At 35.8% G+C, this 25,035-nt stretch overlaps 1 protein-coding gene across 2 annotated transcripts in view; it reads left to right on the top strand.

Moving 5' to 3' along the window:
- LOC136024731 (uncharacterized) overlaps positions 1 to 25,035 on the top strand; it is an 82,425-nt gene that overhangs the window by 7,036 nt on the left and 50,354 nt on the right. Inside the window, exons 1-2 of one of the 2 annotated variants that reach the window (XM_065700162.1) lie at positions 14,783 to 15,577; positions 18,928 to 19,039. In XM_065700162.1, coding sequence (XP_065556234.1) covers positions 18,959 to 19,039 — 81 coding nt within the window. In that variant the 5' untranslated portion in view covers positions 14,783 to 15,577; positions 18,928 to 18,958. Of the gene's footprint in view, positions 1 to 14,782; positions 15,578 to 18,927; positions 19,040 to 25,035 lie in introns of those variants that run through there. The other variant, XM_065700161.1, reaches the window with a different exon arrangement.

Here is a 25,035-nt window from a genome sequence, read left to right as displayed (position 1 = left end):
GGAAAGGGCACTAGAGCTTTTAATTTCCGTTAGAATGAGCCTTTTCACGACATTCTAGGACCACTGGGTCGATACGATCACCCCTGGAAAAAAAAATAAACACGCACGCGTGATCAGTCTTTTGGTAAAAATACGAAATTCCACATTTTTGTAGATAGGCGCTTGAAACTTCTACAGCAGGATTCTTTGATACTCTGAATGTGATGGTGTGATTTTCGTTAAGATACTATGACGTTTAAGTGGTGTTTCCCCCCATTATTTCCAAAATAAGCAAATTTTTTTAGGCTCGTAACTGTTGATGGGTAAGACTAAATAAGATGAAACTTATATATGTAAAATCAGCATAAAAATCTAATTCTTCTGGTGTATCTCTTAGTATCAAAATCCCGTTTTTTAGAGTCTTGGTTACTATTGAGCCGGGTCGCTTCTTACTACAGTTCGTTACCACGAACTGTTTGGTAACCCTGGATATGGCATAAGTTTAATAAAATATGAAATTTTTAATGAAATAAAAGAAAGAAATCAAAACTTAAAAAACAGAAATTGTACTATATATGATCATTTATCAGAAATACATCTCTCTGCAAATCCTATCTTTACGCTTAACTTTGAGCTTGATGTTAGAATGGTCCTTATTGCCTTGTGAACGTGAAATCTTAAACTACGAATGCACAAAATGTCACACACAGGGCAAACCTTTTGTTGTTGCCTACATTAAGAATTCAGTAAAGAACCAACTAAAGGGAGTCAGGTTATTATGTCTATATTTGTTTCGACAATTCTGATCATTGTCAAGTGGTGTGTAACACCACTTGACCTGTTGTTTTTTCTCTGTCGATTTTGGCTTCTTGATGGTTCTGGTCTGTTGAACTTCTTTGTTTTCTTTGTCATCTTTTACTTTCTAAAAAATTTGGATCACAAGACAACTTAGTAGCCATCCTTGTCTATGCTCGAAATCTCTTCCATTCAGTGGCATTTTTATTTCTTTTAAATATGTTTTCTGTATCCCGGGGATGATATCTTTATTTTCGCTGTAGTGGTGTTCTTTTGATTTGATACAAACAGGAATGATATGAATGATATGATTTGGAATGATTGAATGATCATGAATTTGGAAATCATTCCATGATTTGGAATGGATGAATGATTTGGAATGATATGAAACGAACAGCAGAGTATCAGGCAGCTAAATAAGCATACCCTAAACACCATAACACCATACCCTAACATAATAACACCTAAACACCATAAACACCATACCCTAGAAAAGCAATTTTTCAAAAGATATTCTCATTAAAATAAAGTTTAAGCTACTATATACTGCGTTTTATTCTTTTTTGGGTTGCAGCGGTAGCTAGCAACATATCATGTCCAGTAATAAGAAATGTAATAGCCCATAACTCTTGAAAATAGTGTTAGATCAAAACAAGAATTTTAGAGCCAGTTCAAAAAAGGTGCCTAAGAATTATCCTCAATGAGGGTAAAGTGCTTTACATTTCCCTTCTTCGGAGAGCAAATCTAGTCACCCTTAAGGAAAGGAGAGCATAAATTTTCTTTGCGTTTTGCCCACAATGCCTTGCATAACCCTCGTACTACTTTTATTTTCCCTAGTGATCATTTACACCCAGTGCTTCCATTGTCCCCGAATTTTCGGGGATTTCCCCGAAAACCGAGAAAAATCCCCGAAAAAAAATGTCGTTCCCCGAATCCCCGAAAACTCCCCGAAAATCTTTCTTTTCCCATGATCTACCCGAAATAGAGTTAGTGGAAGGCTCACTGTTCGTTCCACAATTTTAATATTGTTTTGCAACTTTATACTATGGTACGCTGGCGAACGTATGATATTGAAAATATAAAACGGAATTGAGCTTATAGTTTGGAAATTCAAATCTTTCAAGCATTGGAAAGTTCAAAATTAACCGGTTAGATATAATAACTTCTGCTTCAAGTTATAATTATCTCGTGAGTATTGGTGATTCTTCGTATTTCCTTGATTGTTTTACCATACTTACACTTTAGACAATTGTGATTGCAGCTGAATGCTTCAGTTACCTAACCAGGGTCTACCTGGTCCCACCCAAAATTTCCATCCCCCCTACTCTCAACCTCTATTTGGAATCCTCCCTAAAGGACAAAGTGCAACAATATATACGCAAGCACCAAATGTTTGGTGCTTTGGAAGAAAGAGGGAGGTATATTGTATATCAGTACAATTGCAGAGTCCTTCAGTGTTATAAGTCCCAGGAATATAAACACACTCAAAAAGAATGCAGAGCTAAAGAGTCAGTCAGTCGGTTTGAGGTGCTCAGAGAAACACCAATCAGATCAGTGCCCATTGAAAACAATAGAAAACCAAGTGGCTCTGTGAAATTGGACTGGTTTCTGTGCCGACACAACAAACTCAATGATGGGATGTCATAATTCGGTAGCAAAGCTGATCAGTGACAATTATCCGTGGGTGGTATTTGTCAAGTGTAGTTACCACTCCATTCATCTTTGCGCTTCGTATGCCTGCAAGAAGCTTAGCAAAACTCTGGAAGACTTATGTTGCCACGTTTATAGTCATTTCTCTATGAGCACTAAGCGAGTTGCAGTACTTAAAGAATTTCAAGATTTCTCGGCTACACCAGATCACAAAATTCTAGCCCCTGGACAAACCCGGTGGCTGTCCCTCCATGCATGTGTGCGAAGAATTCTTGAACAGTGGAGCGCATTGTCCCTCTATTTCACTAGTGCCAATTTTGATGACCCCACCCATGGCAACGAACTTGGCCTTAGTGCTCTGAAAAATCCTTTTATGAAGGTTCTAATGATGTTTGTTGATTACGCTCTAGGCCCTTTGAACGGCTTTAATGTATTATTTCAATCGAAATCACTAATTTTCTATAAGCTGAAGACGGAAATGCTTAAGCTTATTGCAACCTTGGCTATAAACTATATGGATGGAACCTACGTCAGAAACTGTACTGATCTTTTGGCTCTTGACGTAACAGACGAGAGCCATTATGTTGACGTTCAGAAGGTCTATCTCGGGTATACTGCAGAAGAGGAGTTGGCATCCTTGGTCTCGTCTAGTCCAGATATCTCACAGTTGGAGGTGAGGAAGGTCTACATAACAGCAAGAGACTTTTACAAGGAGGCCATTATCCAGATACAGAGACGCTTTACGTTTGAATGTGACGTTTATGAGTTCACAAGTCTACTTGATCCTGTCAATGCTCTAAACTTGAACCCACCTACCTTAGCAAATTTTCTAAGAAGTCGTGGGTTGCCTTCGTAGAACAAGGCTCTAATTGACTGGGAATGGCGCGAACAGAGCACTGTTTCTTTGGCGGGTTTAGACATATATACGATATCCGTGGAGAAGTATTGGAAGTTTATCTGTAAGCAGACATACCCATGTGGAAAGCCGAGGTTTGAAAACCTAAGAAAGGTTTTAGATTACTGATTTTAGTACTGATTACTAGATTATTGACTATAGTACTAGATTACTAATGAGCTCTTGTTGCGTGCAAAAAGTAACCAGTTATTTTTTCCTATTGAATGTGTCTGGACTTCTAAATTAGCATAATGTGATAGAAAGACTTGTACATAATGCTTTGCTAAGTTATTTATCGCGAGCGTTCCAAGCAAATAAGACTGATGAAATTTGCGAAAAGGCAGTGGTATTATATGACAAGGATACGATTATAAAAGCTAAGGATACACTTTGGCACTATTCAAATACTTCGAGTCGCAACGTTGCTCGCCAAAATATTGCCGATAATGTGTTAGATATGCTGAAACTGATCCAGTTATGTGAGACTAACCGGATCAAATTGCCGAAATTCGTAATTTTTGATCCTACGGAGGTCCCAACTACGCCTGGTGAATTGGATGCTATTGTTCCTCAAAAAGTGACAGAAATCTCCAATAATTTGAAGGACTTTATTGAAAGTGAGAAAAAGCCCGTGCAGCTGAGAAACTTGCTACATCCATGAATCAATTAGTCACTCCCCCGGCTAAGCCTTCCTATGCAGTTCTTCTCAAGAAGCCCCCCTTAGACCTTAAAAAGCCTGACTGCCGTAAAGCTTATCTGGAGCATGTTTGTGGAGAAGCTAGTGGGAATATAATCGAGCTTCGTCCCAGTAGAGACGCCTGGAAAGAAGTCACAAAGGATAAAAGTGGTGCCGAATCTATTATGTCACGCATAACCGGGAATAACCCTGAAGTCGAGCCTAAACTCCAATGCCCCTCCCTTTTTGGTATTATCCGTTATGTTTCTGAAGATCTGCATTAAAATAGCCTATGTGATCTGATTGCCAACTGTTTGAAAGCAACTCAAATCCGAAACAGCCCGTTCGTTTAAGTTTCTTTTTGAGTCTAAAGACGACCTTGAGTCTTTTATTCGCTTTCCACCCATCATAGGGTACGAAAGACTCCTCATTAGTATATTTCAACGCTTGCCACCCCAATGCTTTTCTTGCCAGTCATATGGTCATTTTACGTCTGCGTGGCCAGGTACCCAAAAATGTTCCGGGTGTGGTGAGGCTGGCCACTCCACAACCAAAGATAATCCTTGTACCAAGGCACTTAAGTGTGCTCTTTGCAATTCCTCCGACCACCCATGTTACACTTTTAAATGTCCTGTCGCTCAGTCTCTTCTAAAGAATTCCAATGCCTGAAGAAACCTTAAAAATTGGATCGTGGAACATCAATGGGAAAGTTCTACCGAAACATCACCTACTTTCTGAACTTTGCTTGCGGTTTGACGTGGTGGGTCTTCAGGAACACTTCTTGTCAAGTGATAGTCGTCAACTGTTGGAGTTCACGTCTTCTCATAATCTGTTTTTCCACCATGCTAAGTCCACTTGCGGTAGGCCTTCAGGTGGCTTGGCCCTGATGATACGGAAAGAGCTACTTGGTAATCTAGTTGCTAAGTCTGACAGTTTCCTTGTGGTTGAAGTTTCGAATGTGGTCATAATCGTCGTTTATTTTCTTACTAATTACTGTAATGATATGTCTGAGAGGAAGTTCTCTCTCACATGTACATCTATTGCCAAACTAGTATCAAAATATGAACATGAAGGCCTAAGTTGTCTCCTGTTTGGTGACTTGAACTGTGAACTGTCTGACGCTGAAAACAACAGATCTCAGATCTTGCTCCTTGCTTGTCCAAGTCTCACCTATGTTGGAAATGATCGTGATTTTACGTACATCCATCAATCTGGCTCCGTGTCTCAGTTGGACTATTTCTATTGCTCTTCTATGATTAAACCCACCTCTAATACTACGGTTCTTTTTGATTACTCCATATCCGACCACATGCCTATCTGTAATTCTTTTCAAATAAAGCTTTTGCCGCAAATTTCACCCACAAATTCCCCACCTAAATGGTTGTTCAGCCTCAACTGGGAAACTGCTAACATTGATTCGCACCAGAGTTCATGTGACTACATACTGTCGAAGATCCGAATTCCTTTCGCACTTCTCTGTTGTCCGAACATGACAGTAGACTCAGAAAAAAAAATCCTACTAAATATCTACTGTTCTGAGATAACGCATGCTATCCATACAGCTGAGAAAACTGCAGTTTCAGTCCGCAAAATTCGCCACGGCACGGAAGTGCGTAACTGGCGGAATAATCCTAATCTCCTGGCCGCATGTGATTCAGCGAAATTCTGGCTACAATTATGGGCAGATTGTGGGAAGCCGTGCTCCGGAGTAGTCCACGCTGTTCGTATTTACACGAAACGTAAATTTTCAAAAGCCATCACACAGCATAAGGATAACGAAATTGCCCGTACCAGCGAGATTGTCGATAATTCGCCTCCTGCTTTATGGCATCTTCGAGCTAAGAACAAATCTTCCAATGGCCCGCCCTGCATGCCAGAAAAAGACTGGTGCGACTGCTTCAGAGACCAATTTTCAGCCCCTAATTCCTACCTAGATAACACCTTTTGCCAGGCCCTCGATAAGGAGCTTCAGTTTACAGTTAAGGATATTGGTGTCCTGGTTACTCCGTCCTTGATGCGTTCCCAAATTGATAAGTTAAAAAAAAAGAAATCTAAGGGCATCGATGGTATATCTGGTACTCATTTAAGCTTTGCCAGCAATCTTCTCCTAGAGCACCTTTCTCTGCTATTTCGAATGATTTTCGTTACTGGCATCGTTCCAGACTGCTTTGGTGTTGGATTGGTTCATCCTATTCTCAAAAAAGGTAAACCAGCTGACCAGTGCGCTTCATATTGTCCGATCACTGTTTCAACTGTTTTTTGTAAGCTATTTGAATATCCTTATTTTTGATGAAATTGCACTTCGAAGCACTACTCCGGACGACCAGTTTGGGTTAAAAAAACACTCAGGACGGGAACACGTTCACAGCGTTCTTGCAAATCTTCTTATGTATGCAGATAAAAATGGTGATCTTCTCGTCTTTGGAGGACTTGATGTTAGTAGAGCCTTCTATTCTGGCATCCATGGCCATATCCTGCTCAAAGCCCTTCAGCGAGGTGTTTCCTCTTGCATCCTTTCCCCTGTTTACAGTATGTACAACAAGCTCTCGGCTGTCATTCTGATCCACTCTCCGTCCGGCATTTTTCCTTCTAAAAAAACGCTGAGTGTCAAGAGAGGCGTACGTCAAGGTGGCAAAACTTCTCCATCACTGTTTAATAACGCTATTATCGAAGCACAGCAAGTAATAAAGTCGTCGTGCCTTTTCCGTGGGATTAATCTTTCGCTGCTGAACTTTGCTGATGACATTCTTCATGTTCTCGTTCGATATCTTTATTTCAACAAAATTACGACTCACTTGCAGCGGCATACAAGCAGATTGGACTTGAATTCAACGAATGTAAAACAGAACTTCTTTTCTTCAATGGTTCAAAAAATGAGTTTTCTATTAACCTCTCCGTTAAAATTGGCAAAACTCTGATTAAGCCTTGTGAGTCCCTTACGTATCTTGGCCTTCCTATTTCTTCTACATTGAAGGAAACACGCTCAGCACTGACAAACCACCTCTGTTCCCGTCTACGAGCGTCTTACGGATTACTTGTTGCCAATAAGTATCGTTTCAACCGTCCTCTCCTTGCCCGGCTATGCAATGCTTTTACTACCCCTCATCTGCTTGCTCTGGTTCCCTTCTGGAAAATATTCACAGCTACCGAAAAGAAAGCCATTTGCAGCGCATTTTACAGATATGCTAAGTTTCTCCTGCGTCTCCCTTTGTGGCACAGCAATGGCGACATCTCCAGGAAATATAAGGTCACCAACCCTTCCATGGCCATAGAGAGAAGAATCTCAAAATTCAGTACCAATGTTTTAAGAGCCAACCACCCTGGACTAGTGCTATTTTATAATATGTGTAGTGGAAGTGTATTTAAATTTTTGTGCTTTTCTTTCTTTTTCTTTTATATACTCCGTCTTTTCCGTTTTTGAAAGGTAATAAATTAAGAATAATAATAATTACACGTGTACACTGCCATTTTCTAACGCTACAGCAGAACGCTTGTTCAGTGCCCTCAAAGATTTGAAAACAGATAAACAAACTTTTTGGCGACAATATCGATTGCGTGTAGTCTTCAGACCTAAATGGGAATGTAGAGACTCATTCTCAGTTCCTCTTCTCTTGTCCTTGACCATGAAATGACAAAGCTTCTGTCAAATGTTAAGGCTTCTACAACTGCTGAAGAAGCAGCTACGCTTATTTCTGGTTTTGTGGCTCCCTAGGTCGTAGGTAGTGTGCTTGGTTTAGCTGATATTGAGCCTCTTCGTGGCAATTTTCAATGACATATTTTTTTTTTATAATTGAAACTTTATTTTTTCCTGCACAATATAGTACAAACAATGTTTGTTGCAAATACATGTTAGATCATTCGAAAAATTCTTTTGGCTTTCCCATCCCAAAATACTGCCTTTTTGGTGCAGAAGAAATTGAAAAAGCTGATTTCCACTCTAGGATTTAAGCAGGCCTAAGTGTTTGAAGCTAGGTAGAACCGCCGGACCGAAAAGGCTTTTGAAACACCAGTCAAGAAAATAAAACCTGTATATATTTTCAACCAATCGAAGAAAAAAACGGATTTGCCAGGATTCCTAAACAAAGTTCTTTTTATTTATTGTAAGTTTATCTTTGTAAACCGAATCATACGCGTGGAGACCTTTATGGTATTTGTCCGGGATAAATTTTTAACGGTATTGAATTGTCTAGACGATTTTTCTGGGATGAGGAATAATTTTTCTGTGGAGATGGAGCTGGATTTCCTGGCATTTTTAAAAAACTGTTTGAAATAAAATAAGATTTTTTCCGTAATGAAAGTACGCCCAAGGAGCAACATTAAAATGAACAAAAAATATTATATATTTGAAGGGGATAGCCCCCTTTTTCTTTATGCTTAAGTTCATATTTAGTCCCGACTCTGTAAGAACAACTTCCAAAACAATTGAAAAATGAGAAGCTTAACTACAAAAAAATTTCAGCATGAATAGTTGGGCGTTTAGAAGGGGACAGTCCTCTTACTATGTTATCGTTTCTATTCGTTTTAATTTTTAATTATGTTCATTGCTTTCAGGTGATTATTTAAAATTAAATTTCTGGTGTAAGTTCATGTTTGCTTGCCGAAGAATATTCATTTATTTCGAGAAATCATTGCACATGTTATTGCTTTGTATGGGATAATTGCCTTTCTACAGGCTACTTTATTTTCGTCGTCTTTCTGAAAATAAATGACATAAAAATCTCGTGTTCGGGCTATGGGAATAAAGCAGCAAAGGTAATATAGAACCTAAGGCAACAAAGTTCCAGAGTGTCATTCAGCCTATTTTTTTTAATTTATTTAAAAATAGTTCTGAGGTTTCGTCTGCAGTGCCAACAAAAATCGTTTTTAGCTATGGGGTCCAATCCTGTACTCTAGCTCTAGAACCTACTCTGCTAAAAACTTGATTTAGTACGCGGATCCAAGCCCTACTTGAGCCTGAAAAAGAAGCTGTAACCAATTTTGGCTCCCAAATTTGGTAATAAAATTCCATTTTGAACTTGCCCCCGAAAATTCCCCGAATCTTGAAGACTTGTCCCCGAAAACTCCCCGAATTTTTGAAACTTGTCCCAGAATTTTGAGATTCGAGAGTGGAAGCGCTGTTTATACCCCCCCCCCTCGTACTCGCCCGTACGCTTTGTTTAAAGGAAAATCCCCCTTCTTGCCCCATTAAGAGTTTCCACTGAAAGATATAGAAGAACGTTCATCCCTCACATAGCTGAAATTTAAATCAATGACCCCCCCCCTTCTATTTCACTTTTGACCTTGTCTTCGGCACAATCCTTTCATTAATTGTAAATATTTCATTTTAACAGCTAGTTTGACTTGATTTTATGTGATTTTTTTTTGTTATTTTACAGTATTTGACTTAGAATGCGAATTTGGCAATGTTTTTCTTTTAGCCTGTGATTTTGTTTTGCCCCCCACACATTCTGTTTTTATTTTTGCCATTAATCGCATAAAGCTCATTTTATTTCTTGGACTTAGACCTTTTTCTTTTTCATTGGCGTTAAATTTTCTCTTGACAATTTTTATGCTTGATTGGTGTTTCTTCTACATTTGTTCTGCTGTATAAGGAAATTGATGTGATTAATAACATTTTGGAATTAAAAAAATTAATTCTTCAGATATAACAATTTTTTAACGAAAAGTACATTTTTAATGTAAAAGAACTTTAAGTAAGGAGCAACGTGGCTCAATAGTAGCAAAAACTCTAAAAAAGGAATTTTGACACCAATAGATATATCAAAAGGTGTATTTTGCTGATTCTAAATATATAACTTTCATTGTGTTTACCCATCAATTGCTAGGAGCTGGGAACACTTGCCTTATTTTAGAAAAGGGGGAAAACATCTCTAAAAGTTAAAGAATCTTAATGAAAATCTCACCATCAGATTCAGCCTATCAGAAAATCCCACGGTAGATTTCAAGCTCGTATCTGAAAAATATGAGTTTTCGTAGTTTCCCAGAAGAAAGATCATAGATGCTTGCTTTTTTTTAGGAATCCCAGGGGCGATTGTATTGACCCAGTGGTCCTCAAAACAACCAGGAAGGGCACATTTGAACGAAAATAAAAAGTTCTAGTGCCTTTTTTATGTGACCGAAAAGAATGGAGGGCAACTAGGCCCCCTACCCACCCCTTTTTCCCCCAAAATCGTCCGACCAAAATTTTGAGATAGCTATTTCGTTCAACATAGTTGAAAACCCCATTTATAATGCCATCGGAAATAACTCCCCCCCCAGTCCCTGGGGAAGGTGTTAAGTTATGAAGTCCGGCCAATGTTTACGGAAGGTATTTGTTTTTGGAAGTATGCACACATGTTTAGGGCGGGGAAGGGAGGACATTTTTTTGCTGGAGATATTTTTCACTGGATAAATTTTTAAATGAGGGACAGATCCCAGGGGGTGAACTTTTCAGGAGAAAACTGAGGGAATTTCCAAAAATTCCTATGCGAATTTTTTTTTTTACATATCTTGTTTTATCTTTACTGACTCAGTTTTACGCGTGAAGATTTTAGGGGTAATTTTATTGTTTAGATTTTCACCAGCGTTGAAGTTTCCAGAAGAAATTTTCGAGGGGAGAGAAATTTTTCCGTGAAGGTTGAGCCAGATTTTCTGGCGTTATTTAAAAAGAAAGATCAGAGTTTCAATAAAAAACAAGTTTTTCAAAAGAAAGTAGGAAACAACATTAAAACTTAAAACCAACAAAAATTAGTATATATTTAAGGGTTGTTGACCCCTCCTTAATACCTCACTCTTTACACTAAAGTCGAATTTTGTTCCAATTCCTTAAAAAAAATACTCTTGAAACACAACGGTTGGTCAACTAGAACAGTAATGGACTTTTTAAAAGTACTGACAAAGTTTACCGTGAAGAACAAGGTGTTGAGGAGGGGGAAAATACCCTGATATACGTAACAATTTTGTTGTTTTAAGTTTTAATGTTGCTTCTTAAATAATAGTATCTTAACGGACAAACTTGACTCTTCAGGCCTCCAAGAACTAACCAAAACTGCACATAAACAAATCAAAATTGCGGCAAAATACGTTTTCCCTGCTTCCCGATTTTATTGGAATTTCATTTTTCTCCGGTGCGCATCCCTCCTTCATAAGTTCCGGTGCGCATAAGCTTCAGGGATTTATCTATTTCCTCATGCGTAATTGGCGAGATACGTTTGTAATCCTCCCCTCTGATCGGGTAGCACGCCTGTTGGCTTAAACTCTATGATAAATCCTCTAGTCTACCATCCTCTGTGCTATCCAGTGATTAAAGGTACTCGGGTCCGGTGTCACCTCCAATTTTTTCTGTTGTAGAAAGGATAACATATCTTCTTCCTAGCTGCCATAATTTTTTTCCCTTTTCACAAAAGTTCTCTCAATTTCTAAAATCCTGACTTAATCTTGTTTCTTCTTTTTTCTAAATTAAGGTTCTATTACTTACTATCAGTAAGTAAAAGTTTTCTCAATTTCTAAAATCCTGACTTTATCTTGTTTCTTCTTTTTTCTAAATTAAGGTTCTATTACTTACTATCAGTAAGTAATAGTTCTGTTACTATCAGAAATGCTCCCGTCATTCATATTAATAGCCCTATCATCCTTATATCCATTACAGTAGGCAAATGGTCACACCTAACAACTCCCAGTACTCAAAAAACCGCTGAGGCCGACCTAAGGCTTACATCCATTAAAATATAATCAGTAACACTGGGACTTCCAACCCCAAAACATTTAAAATTCCCCCTTTCCTTATCCTTTCTCAAACTCCCATTTAAAGGCACTAGCTTCTCAATAAAAAAAACTTAAAGTTTAGTTTCCTAAATATTTTTCCTCCGCGACCCCCAAAATCTCTCGCTTGTATACGCATTGAAGTCACCTAATAATACACACCTTTAATCATCTCCTAATTCATTTGGAAATTATGGAGGTAGCAATGCAATTAACCAAACATGCAGCAACCCTCAAATGAATCACCTTTGTTGGCTTCTTTTCCTGCGGGAAAATGGAGGGCTCCACAGTGTATACAACTTTGAAGGGTCCCAATGAATTGTAATGAACACAGAACACTACCCAGATGACGTTGAACACTTACTTTAATAAATGCCTTTACCGAAAGTGTTCTGCGTCATCTAGGCATGAAACTGGTTGTAATTCTTGATATTAATTAAATAAAAAAACAAGTTTTTTTTTGCTGAAAGTAAGGAGTGACATTAAAACTTAAAACGAACAGAAATTACTCCATAAATGAAAGGGGCTGTTCTCTCCTCAATGCCCCGCTCTTTACGCTATTGTTTGACTCTTCCTCTCAACTCTACTTTTTAAAACAGTGAAGTTGTGAACGTTTTTGAATAGATGCATATTTTGATTTTGGCTCTCCGCCCATGAATAATTAAAATGAAATTTGCATATTAATTTTTTTTAGCTAAATGACTTTCTCTTGGTTTTGATCGAACAATTTTGAGAAAAAACAAGTGGGGGAGGAGACCTAGTTGCCCTCCAGTCTTTTGGTTACTAAAAAGGCAACTAGAACTTTTAATTTTGTACGAGCGTTTTTATTAAAAATAATTTCTTAGACCACGCTGCTTTTCCATTTGCGAAAAATTGAGCAAAGAGTAAACGGGTTTTAATTTCGACAATGCAGTGAACAAAAAATAAAATATAAGAACTACGCTTTAACTAAAAAAAAAAAGAAATAATACTCCGAATATTTCGGCAGCACGTCTGGGAGCCTTTCTCAACGGAAAAAAATTACAAGCGACAAAAAAGAAGATTTTTTTTTAGGACATAAACAAAAAAAAAACACGACACCTAAAATACAACGGAAAAAAGTATATAAACAATAAAGAACAACTTACATTATAAACAAAAATCCCAGCACTGATGGTAATAACTTTAGAACAAAACCAGAGTAAATTTTTATAATGAAACCATGGGTTTCTTTCCTCTGCAACAATCGGTGTATAAATGGGAATCCATTAAAAGTAAAAATTACATTTACTAAATATAATTTTCACTTTTAATAGATGAATAGATTTTCACTTTGGAGCTTGAAATTGGAGCTAGAAAAGCCCTTAACGAAGCAAAATGTTTTTTATGCCTCGTTTTTATGCCATATGTAAATGTTTATAATGAAACCATGGGTTTCTTTCCTCTGCAGGAAGTTTTTGTATCTTTGTTCTTAAGGTTTTCTTGAAAATTGCCAAAATCTTTTAAATATTAACGACTCCCAGTCTTAAGTCATCTATATTATTAAAATCTTTTGAAAACACATTAATCCCTGTCTCAATCTTCGAAATTATTTCTTCTACCGGTACTTTTTTAGGATTTAGTCCAAATTTTATACCTTTTTCAAGGATTTCCTTTTGTTCTTTGGTTAACGCCTTTTCGCTTAAACTAATCCCACCTGGTCCTGGGAAATGTTTAGGTTTATACGTTGATATATTTTGTTTTTCATGTTCTCTTTTTAATTGCAAAAAAAAATTGGTTTAACCTTTCCCTCGATAACCTTAAAACACGTTCAATAGAATTTTTGAAAATTGATACCATTTGTTGGAAATCACACTTATTATTATTATACACTAACATGCACAAATAAATTTGCTAACAAGTCTAATTTGGTTAAGCCTAGGAGAACTCACCAATAGTGGAAACTGATACGAATGTGAAGCGTGCAAAAAAAAACTTTGTTCGAAGCGCAGTTTGGCTCTTCATATTAGACCATTGGTGAAAAACTTTATGGATTTGAAGAATGCAAACAGAAATTTTCTATCAAGTCCAGTTTGGCTAAGCATATGAGAACCCACAATGGAGAAAAATTATATAAATGTGAAATATGCAAAAAGAAAATTTCAAATATCAATTAACCCTTCTACCCATGAAACTAAGTTTAGCACCCTCCTCAAGTTTAGTGTATTTAAGGAATGCTAACTAACGACGAAGACCACACTGCCTTTCCATCAAAAACAACTTACGAGAGGATAAAATCAATAAAACTAAAATGAACAGTACTGGGCCTAGACTCTAGTACAGTCTAGAGTCCAGGATGAACTTCGCTGAGGTAAGGATGCTGGGACTGTTTTGAAAAACTGTTCATTTTAGTTTTATTGATTTTATCCTCTCGTAAGTTGTTTTTTCTTATTTGTATTGCTGAGGACGGCCCTTGAACATAAGGCTGAAATATTCATTCTAATTTGTTTCCCACTGTCTTAAAATAATCCCTATTGTTCTTCTTGTTTTTGGTGTTTAGGAATGCTAACACTGTGTGAAGCTCTAAAGTATTCGAATCCAAATAATCTTTTAACATATCAAATAATTTCTGAAGGTTCCTTTGTGAATCTGCAACCAGAACAATATCATCTGCTACCACCGTCATGCAAATGGACACAAAATCTAAACTCACCATGTGTACCTGCTTATTCTCCATCAATGACACTACAGAATTTATAAACAGAGCAAATAATTTAGGAGACAATGTGCAACCCTGTTTAACACCATTATATCTTCTAACTACCCTTAAAACCATCCTACCGACTCTTACCGCTTGTGTTTACACGCTGCGTTCTGAGCGTTGATTTGTCTAAATCAGGGCCCGATTGACAACTCTAGTGCCGGAGCATAACTATGGTTGGCACATTCTAAGTTAAGCATTTGCAATTTTAGTAAGCAAGCTTGTAGAATTATGAACAATTAATCAAGAGATAAATCAATTAATATTGGCGGAATTGAAAAGTGTGAAAAAAAGCTAAATTCTTTTAATCCATTGTCTTTAAAAGTTGTTAATTTATTGAAGGACTTCCAAAGCCTGGCTACAAGTCTTTCTGGTCAAATTAGTGAAGTACCTTCTGCAGTAAGACGCTAATGCGCAAGCGTATCAAGAGCACTATCATGGAACTAGGGCAAGAATGGAAAGATAAAAAAAGAGTGTAAAAGCTGCAATGTAATCCTGTATAATTTTCCCCCAATAGTAAAAGGGAGATATCTAAAAGAAAGTGTTTTACCTATGTGGTGTTTCACTTAAGGATAACTGAACACGATATTATTGACGCAGTTTGTTTGCCATCACAAAAAAAGCGTCCGAAATATTGTGATCAGATTACTATCTATAGAACTCAAATTTACGATCCTGGAAGCATTTCAAATTTTCATAGATACGGCTTTACAGTAGCCCCCGAGGTCCGACAGAATCTTGTACTAGTTATGATACAAGCGAGAGAAGACATTCATGCAGACGTTAGGTTAAGGGATGTGAATTTTTTTTGGAAAGTCGTTTATTTGTCTAAGGTAAAACAAACGACAAAATGAAAGAAATAAAAAAGACTGAGGAAGCTATAGTAAGTGAGTCAGGAACTTATAAGTGATGTTAGAATAATAGACAGGGAAAGAAATGAATCTATATCATCCCAGGATAAACATTCCACTATCACGCCTGAAAGAACGATGAATAGAAGCAGTGAGATGGCTTTACAAACAAAACTGCGGCCAGTAGAGAAAAAAGATGAAAGACTAAAACAACGCGGATAATTGGCCCAATTTATGATTGTCTCTTGAAAAATGAACCAATAGTCAATAAGGTAATTAAGATTTTACATGATCACAAGGGGACTAGGTTACCTAGTCGACCGAAAAGAGTTGACTCAATAATAGCTAACAAGAGGATAATTTCGTAACACAATAATTAACTTGGTTTCAATTTTTATTATTTTTTTTCTCAGTTGCTTTGATGTTCTCATTGAAGTAATTCTAATAGCTTCTTTTTCCTACGTGGATCAGTAGCGACAATTGTATTTATTAATATTAGTGGTGATTTTATTTGATTTTAGTTTAGTGGGTTTTTTTTTCGTTTCTCTTGTGCTAAGGACGCGTAGTTTGCAAGAAATATGTCAAGATAAATTAAGTTTCGCGAGCAATAATCTGCACGCAGTAAGTTCCACGAACAAAAGCAGTTTACAAGGAGAAAAATCAATTTACAGTTTCACGAAGTGAAAAATCAACTTGCATCAAGTTTCATGAAGAATAAATAAAAATAAATCAAGTTTCTTGAAGATACAAATCTAAGAAACAATCCACATGGAGCAAGTTTCACAAAAAAACAGCTTGCATCATGGTTTACTAACAAAAAATTAGGATGCAACAAGTTTCACGAAGGAAAATATCATGATAATTTAAGTCCCAAGAAAGAATAGAACAGCATACAACAACTATCACGAAGAAAAACTACAAGACAAATTAAATTTCACAAACACAAATCAACACGCAGCAAATTCCAATAACAAAACCAGTTTCATGAAGAAAAAAATCAAGCTACATGCTTCACGAAGAGAAAAATCAACATAGAAACTTAAAGAATATTACTGTAAGCCTAAAAAATTTGTGGTTTTTGTGATAGCTCCTTTAAATTTAAATTTTATGCTCCTTTAACATTAGAAATCACTTTGATTTGAAACCACTAAAATATAATATTAATGTATTATATTTTACATTAATATTATATTTATGGTGAATATTCTCTAGAAAGTCATGATATAACATAAGATAAAAATCATACATAAATTATCACAAAAATTATCACGATCAAAAATCAGCAGCCGTCATGTTTCACGTGGAAAAAACTAACATGCAACAAGTTTAACGAAGAAGAAATAAAAATATATCAAGTTCTTCGAATACATAAATCAAGACAACTTGAGTTTCTTGAAGAAATAATCCACATGCAATAAATCCCACGGACAAAATCAGCAATCATCCAGTTTCATGAAGAATAGACGAACAAACAACAAGTTTAACGAAGAAAAATATCCTGATGTTTCACGAAAGAATAATCAAACATACTACTAGTTTCACGAAGAAAAGTATCAAGATAAGTTAACTTTCACGAACAAAAATCAGCACACAACAGTATTATTATTTAATACTGTTGTATTATTTAATCTGTATTATTTAGTCATTATATTAATTTTATTAATAATTTAATTAATATAATTAATATAATTATATAATCATATATTAATATAATTAATAATTTAATTAATAATAATGATAATCGGTTAATTAATATTAAACAAAAAGATAACGATATGCTGCTGGCGTTGATAATAATAAATGATTTTTTAAATAATCGCATACCTATTAAATTGTTTTTAGGAAATATCGTTACTGCGAATTCTAGAGACATTTTTCCACTTCACAAATCACAAAAAAATTATTAGCTAATAACTTCATTTCATTTTTCTTTCATTATATTAGTACTATAAAAATACAATAATAAAGAAAAAATGAAATAGTAAAAGAAAAACAAATAGATCAGTTGTTATAGCCCCAAAAGCTGAGCTTGTGAGCTTAATTTCATTAAGTAGTGTAAAGAGCGAGGAATTGAGGAGGAGGTATTGAGAATTTAATTTCTGATATTTTTTAAATAACGTCAGAATATCTGACTTCCCCCTCCATGGAAAATTCCTACTCCTCACGGTAAAATCTACAGGTAAATTTCTTCCCACATAAAATACCCCCTCCCCATCAGGAGAATTCCAAACAGACAATTTTATTCTAGCTGAAAATTACCCTCGGACAATTTCCTATGGACAATTCCGGATGAAATTTTTTTCTCGCCCACTTTCATTTGAAAAAGACTTTTATTTTTGATTGTTTTTAAAATCATGCTGAATATTCCCTCCGTGGAAAATTATTTCCACAAATACTCATCTCCTAGCAAAAAGGGGCTCCCGCGGAAAAATCTCTTTAGAGAATTTCTCCCGTGGAAAACCCCTCCAGCAGCAGAATCATAATCTAGACGATTTCAATTCGGGCTAATATTTCCCCCATGATAATTCCAATTAGTGTCACCACATACAAAATTCAGATACTTATCTATATTAATTACTAAATAGGAAAACAGTCTTCCTTTGTCCTTCTTATATATATATATATATATATATATATATATATATATATATATATATATATATATATATATATATATATATATATATATATATATATATATATATATATATATATATATATATATATATATATATATATATATATATATATATATATATATATATATATATATATATATATATATATATATATATATATATATATATATATATATATATATATATATATATATATATATATATAATTTATTATTCATTATTATTACATTTTTTATGTTATACATTATTTATTTAATATTTATTATTTTTTATTGTTTTCTATGTTTTATGTTTGATTTTATTGCGTGTGTTCGTTTCTGTGTTTTAGCTGTTGCACTGGTGATTTCTTTTTTCGCTATATAAACGCAATTTCTTAATATCCAATTGAAATAACAACCCTCACTCTTCCCAAGAACACAAGCTCTCCTCCTTCCCAGATAAGTTTTGAAAAGTTCCCCTTATCTTGTGTAAATTCGGTTAGTTTGTCCCTTCGGAAATAGTTTGACAACGGTATTTCTAATTGCAAAAAAAAATATAGAATAAACGCTTTGTGATCTGTCTCTAAGAGCAAAGCTGCTAGGATACGATCAGGCACAAAGTTTGGATTTATTAATTGCCAAGGCTACCACCGTCTACTATGCCAAGCATATTCTTTTTGTTGCTAGTTTCTTGTGGTCATTGCTAGTAGACCAATCTGACCCCTATTCCTTGGTAGTTTCTAGTTTCAGTGAAACAGTTTATGCAATGTCTTGCAGTTTTTACAATTTTCATTTCTTTTTTTGTTGAATATTGTTTGTTTTTTCTTCCTTGGAATATACTTTTTTGTATTATTCCCTTTTTTTAGTTTATGTTATAATTATGGTAGCGTACAGAGTATATTTTTGCTTAGCTTTCAGCAATAAATTAAGTCATATAAAACAACCTTCAAAAATTTTTAGATTAAGCTTGATATTAATATGTGATAAAATATTTATGTTTTTAAGGTTGATTGCATTTTTGGCTGCATTGAGAGTCATGTGGTGTGAAAGGGTCTTTTATAACGATGAAAAGGTGAATGAAAGTAGGACTGTCACGCCAAGACATATTGAGATACAGGTAAGAAATTTCGACGAACAATTTTTCTAAGGCTTATGGTTTTTTACCCTTTTTATTTTCCCTTCTATTCCCCGTTTTCAAATGTTTAAATTGCCTCATTTAGAATATGTTCGGGCCAAACCTTGCGGAGCCGCCTCTATTTGTGGTGGCTTTTTACAAAACTTTGCCTTGTTAGATGTAAGTTCAGTTCATTTGTTTACAAAATTTTGTAAAACGTATGGAAACCATGAAAGTACTTGATACTGGTTGACCACATATATAACAAACACTTAACAAACGAACAAAAAGGGAAACAAAACAACCAAATTATGACCAATCTCCCTCATGAAAATAAAAATAAATAATCAAAAAGAAATAGTAAGTACAAAAAAAGAAAAGGAGGAAAAACAAAACCAAAATACTAAGAACCCAAACCAAATCTATGAACCAAAACCAAAAGAAAGTTTTTTTAATTTTACTTTTAAATCTTACTTTTGGGGGACCAAACGGTCCACAGATTGATATGCGATTTTGTCCGATTTACCTCTCGAATTTGAAAAGAAAAGTGTTAGATCTAGAACTTAAGCCCTATCTATGGAAGCCCGGACAAGAAGTCAATGAGGGACTAGAAGCTAAATTAGTTCTTTTATCAAATCAACTTACAAACCATATTTTATAGTATTAGCTATCTATGTAATTGATACGTCACCGTATATTATTGAAACAATGTTTAATACTATTCAATTCCTTATAAGTTATTTTTCGAGTCTTAGTATCGGCTGAGACAAACATTCTCAAAAGACAAAGGACCAGAGCCAAAATCAAACAGTTCGTGGTAACGAACTATGGTAAGCAGTGACCCGGCTCAATAGTAACCGAAACTCTAAAAAACGGAATTCTGATACCAATAGTTACATCAAAAGAGTTTCATTTTAATGCTGATTTTCAATATATAAGTCTCATCAAGTTTAGTTTTACCCATCAAAAGTTATGAGCCTGAGAAAATTTGCCTTATTTTAGAAAATAGGAGGAAAGACCCCCTAAAAGTCATAGAATCTTAACGCAAAACACACCATCAGATTCAGCGTATCAGAGAACCCTAATGTAGAAGTTTCAAGCTCCTATTTACAAAAATGTGGAATTTTGTATTTTTTGCCAGAAGTCAGATTACGGATGGGTGTTAATTTATTTGTTTTTTTTTCCCAGGGTGATTGTATCCACCCAGTCGTCCTAGAATGTAGCAAGTGAGCTCATTCAAACGGAAATTAAAAGCTCTAGTGCCCTTTTCAAGTGACCAAAGAATTGGAGGGGACCTAGGCCCCCTCCCACGCACATTTTTTCCTCAAAGTCACCGGATCAAAATTTTGAGATTGCCGTTCTATTCAGCTTAATCAAAAACCTAATAATTATGTCTTTGGGTACAACTTAATCCCTCACAGTCCGCGGGGGAGGGGCTACAAGTTACAAACTTTGACCATTGTTTACATATAGTAATGGTTATTATGAAGTGACAGACGTTTTTTTTTGGGGGGGGGGGGCTTTTTCGCTTTGGGGTGGGGATGAGTCGGGGGAGGAGGTTACGTGAGTGGATCTTTCCATCAAGAAATTTATCATGAGGGAAGAGAATTTCACGAAGGGGGCGCAGGATTTTCTAGCATTATTTAAAAAAAACACTGAGAAAATAAATAAAATAAAATTCAACTGGAAGTAATGAGCAGCATTAAAACTTAAAACAAACATAAAATAATATGTATATAAGGGGGTTTGTTTCCTCCACAATACGCTCTTTACGCTAAAGTATTTTTAGTAATTTCAACTATTTATTCTACGGCTTTTGTGATACGTGGTCTTTCTTGAAGACTTGGGACAAAATTCAAGCTTTGGTGTAAGGAGCGAGGTATTGACGACGGGGTGAACCCCCTCATATACGTAATAAAAATACAAAAATATAGAAGTTCGTTACGTAAGTTAATTCGTCATGTACGTATGTTTATTACTAAGCAAGGTCAGGTACGTATGTTTATTACTAACGAAAACGTTTACAAAAAAATAAAAAAATCTATTTGCATTTTTGAGTAACCAAAAATCGGAGGGCAGCTAGGCCTCTTCCCCCATGCCTTTTTTTATCAAAAAAATGGAGAGAGATGTTTCGTGGGGTTGAACTTTTCAGGGGAAATTCTACACTTGGTGAATTTGCCAGAACTCATATGCGAAATTTCTTTGCATTTCTTGCTTTCTCTTTACCAGTTCAGTTTCACGCATGGAGATGTTAAGTATAATTGTCCAGTGTAAATTTTTGCCAGAATTGAATTGTCCAGGTCATATTTCCATGGAGAGGGGGATTTTTTCATACTAATTGGGTATGAAACATGGAGAGGGGGAACATTTTTCTGTACTAATTACTAATAAACAAATTCATATTTAGGATCACCATGAAAAGCTGATTCTTTAATTGAATGTTATCAATAGTTAGGCCTCTTCCTTTATGCTAAAGTTTTTTTTATTGTTTTAAAAAGTAGAGTTGTGAGGAAGAGTCAAAATTCAGCGTAAAGAGCGAGGCGTTGCGGAGGAGCCAATCCCTTTCATATACGGATTAATTTATGATCGTTTAAGTTTTAGTGTCACTCCTTCCTTGCAGCTAAAAAAACTTTTTTTTTATTTAATTGTAGATAGGAGCTTGAAACTTCATATTTTTCAAAGCAAGGGAATATTAACGTTTAACTTAAGTTGGACTTCAGAAATGAACACAGAAGTAGGCTATAAGCAATGGTAAGTTTTGTAATATATATATATATATATATATATATATATATATATATATATATATATATATATATATATATATATATAACGAAAAGAGAAATCACCAATGCAACAGCACAAACACATTAAAAAAAAAAGGAAGACAGAAGGAGAAAAGGAAGACTGTTTTCCTAAATTAGTGATTAATATAGACCAGCACTTGAATGAGGCCTTAACCCTACTCATCCATACAATCACATAGGTCAAACAGCATAGCCATACACAATCAACCATAAAGAATAATCTATGGACAGGCAGGCATGTTGTCAATAAGTATAAGTCGTCATTTACCAAATAATAAAAACAGTAAAGACAAATAATTCAGAGGCAACAACCCAACACAAGGGCTCATCAGGAGAATACAAAATTGCCTATAGGGTTTCGGCACTTTAAGTTCTCTACCCAGTCAAGTGGTGTGCCTACCACAGAATATATATATATATATATATATATATATATATATATATATATATATATATATATATATATATATATATATTATATATATATATATATATATATATATATATATATATATATATATATATATATATATATATATATATATATATATATATATATATATATATATATCTATATATATAAAAATAAGTTGTGTGTGTGTGTGTGTCGAGTGACGTCATGTTTCTGTGTCGACTGACGTCATGTTTGTCGACTGACGAGATTAAAGACCGGGACATCGGGACACAAATGACGACAAATGACGGGGATACAGGGAATGATCGATTAGCAATCACCATCAACAAAGCTCAAGGGCAATCATTAGAATAATGAGGTATAGATCTGAATACAGATTGTTATTTCCATGGACAATTATATGTTGCATGTTCAAGAGTCGGTAAACCTGACAATCTATTGATATAGACGAAATTACAGACCGGGACATCGGGACACAAATGACGACCGGGACACCGGGACATCTATATATATAAAAATAAGTTGTCTGTGTGTGTGTGTGTGTCGAGTGACGTCATGTTTGTGTGTCGACTGACGTCATGTTTGTTGATTGACGAAATTACACACCGGGACATCGGGACACTAATGACGACCGGGACATCTATATCTATATATATAAAAATAAGTTGTCTGTCTGTGTGTCTGTCTGTCAGGTGACGTCATGTTTCTGTGTCGACTGACGTCATGAAGTTAGTTGTCGTCATTTTTGCTATGACGGTGACGTCATTAATGGTATTTAAGACATGCGTTCACGGAAAAATGTTTAATTGTAAAATGACTGAAGAACCTACAATGGCAACAACCGAGGAAGCTGCTCAAAGAGTCTATGCCAAAAAACTTGCTGCTGATAGAGAAAGTAAGAAAAGAAAGCGTGCCGAGGAATCACAAGAACAGCAAGAAAACAGGCTTGCAGCTGATAGAGAAAGTAAGAAAAGAAAGCGTGCCGAGGAATCACAAGAACAGCAAGAAAACAGGCTTGCGGCTAAAGAACGCAAAACCGCGCAGTTAGATGAAAATCCACCTGGAAAGCGAGAGTCAAAACATATCAAAACTGAAAATGATAGCGATGATGATTGGGTTTGGGATTTTGACTTGGATAAGGTCATCAATGCCTACCAGATTTAAGTTAAAAAACAAAGGTTCGGCGATATGTACTTCATAGTGACGCTGAAAAATAAAGAAGAAAAACAAACTGAAAAAATGTAAAAAACTAAAAAAAACTAAAAAGAAAAAACACTCAAAGATAAATTACAGACCGGGACACAAATGACGACCGACACAGAGGGAATATAAATGACGACCAGGAACCTCAAAGAAAAATTACAGACTGGGACACCTGGACACAAATCACGACCGGGAATATAAATGACGACCGGGACACAGGGACACAACTACAACGGGGACGCCGGGGGCACAGGCGGGATATATAATTGACGACTGAGACACAGGGATTGTTTGAATAGAAATTACAGACCGGGACACCGGGACACAAATGACGACCGGGACGCTGGGACACAGGGAATATAAATGACGACTGGGACACTCAAAGAGAAATTACAAACTGGGACACCAGGACACAAATGACGACCGGGACACAGGGAATATAAATGCTATTTATATGCACAGACAATGGGACAGCGAAGAATGTTGTATATTCGCATGTTTTACATAGTTAAAAATATATATTTATATCTATCTCTATTCACAGGTGGGACACAGGGACACAGCTACAATGGCGCGTAACTAATATGGCGCGTAACGACTTACGCGCGCGGGGGGACTTTGAAAAATAAAGAAGAAAAAGAAAACTGAAAAAAGAAAAAAGGTAAAAAACTAAAAAAAAACTAAAAAGAAAAAACACTCAAAGAGAAATTACAGACCGGGACACAAATGACGACCGAGACAGAGGGAATATAAGTAACGACCGGGAACCTCAAAGAGAAATTACAGACTGGGAGACGACCGGGACACCGGGACACAGGGAATATAACTATATATATATATAAATAAGTTGTCTCTCTGTCTGTGGATCAGGTGACGTCATGTTTCTGTGTCGGCTGACGTCATGAAATTAGTTGTCGTCATTTTTGCTTTGACGGTGACGTTATTAACGGTATTTAAGACATTTGTTCACGGAAAAATGTTTAATTGTAAAATGACTGAAGAACCTACACTGGCAACAGCCGAGGAAGCTGCTCAAAGAGTTTATGCCAAAAAAATTGCTGCTGATAGAGAAAGTAAGAAAAGAAAGCGTTCCGAGGAATCACAAGAACAGCAAGAAAAGAGGCTTGCAGCTGATAGAGAAAGTAAGAAAAGAAAGCGTGCCGGGGAATCACAAGAACAGCAAGAAAACAGGCTTGCAGCTAAAGAACGCAAAACCGCGCACTTAGATGAAAATCCACCTGGACAGCGAGAGTCAAAACATATCAAAACTGAAAATGATAGCGATGATGATTGGGTTTGGGATTTTGACTTGGATAAGGTCATCAATGCCTACCAGATTTAAGTTAAAAAAACAAAGGTTCGGCGATATGTACTTCATAGTGACGCTGAAAAATAAAGAAGAAAAAGAAAACTGAAAAAAGAAAAAAGGTAAAAAACTAAAAAAAAACTAAAAAGAAAAAACACTCAAAGAGAAATTACAGACCGGGACACAAATGACGACCGAGACAGAGGGAATATAAGTAACGACCGGGAACCTCAAAGAGAAATTACAGACTGGGAGACGACCGGGACAC

The sequence above is a fragment of the Artemia franciscana genome, chromosome 3 (genome assembly GCF_032884065.1).
Source record: "Artemia franciscana chromosome 3, ASM3288406v1, whole genome shotgun sequence".
Taxonomy (NCBI): domain Eukaryota; kingdom Metazoa; phylum Arthropoda; class Branchiopoda; order Anostraca; family Artemiidae; genus Artemia; species Artemia franciscana.
Note: the sequence above shows the minus strand (reverse complement) of the source record. Positions and strands in the feature narration are given on the sequence as shown.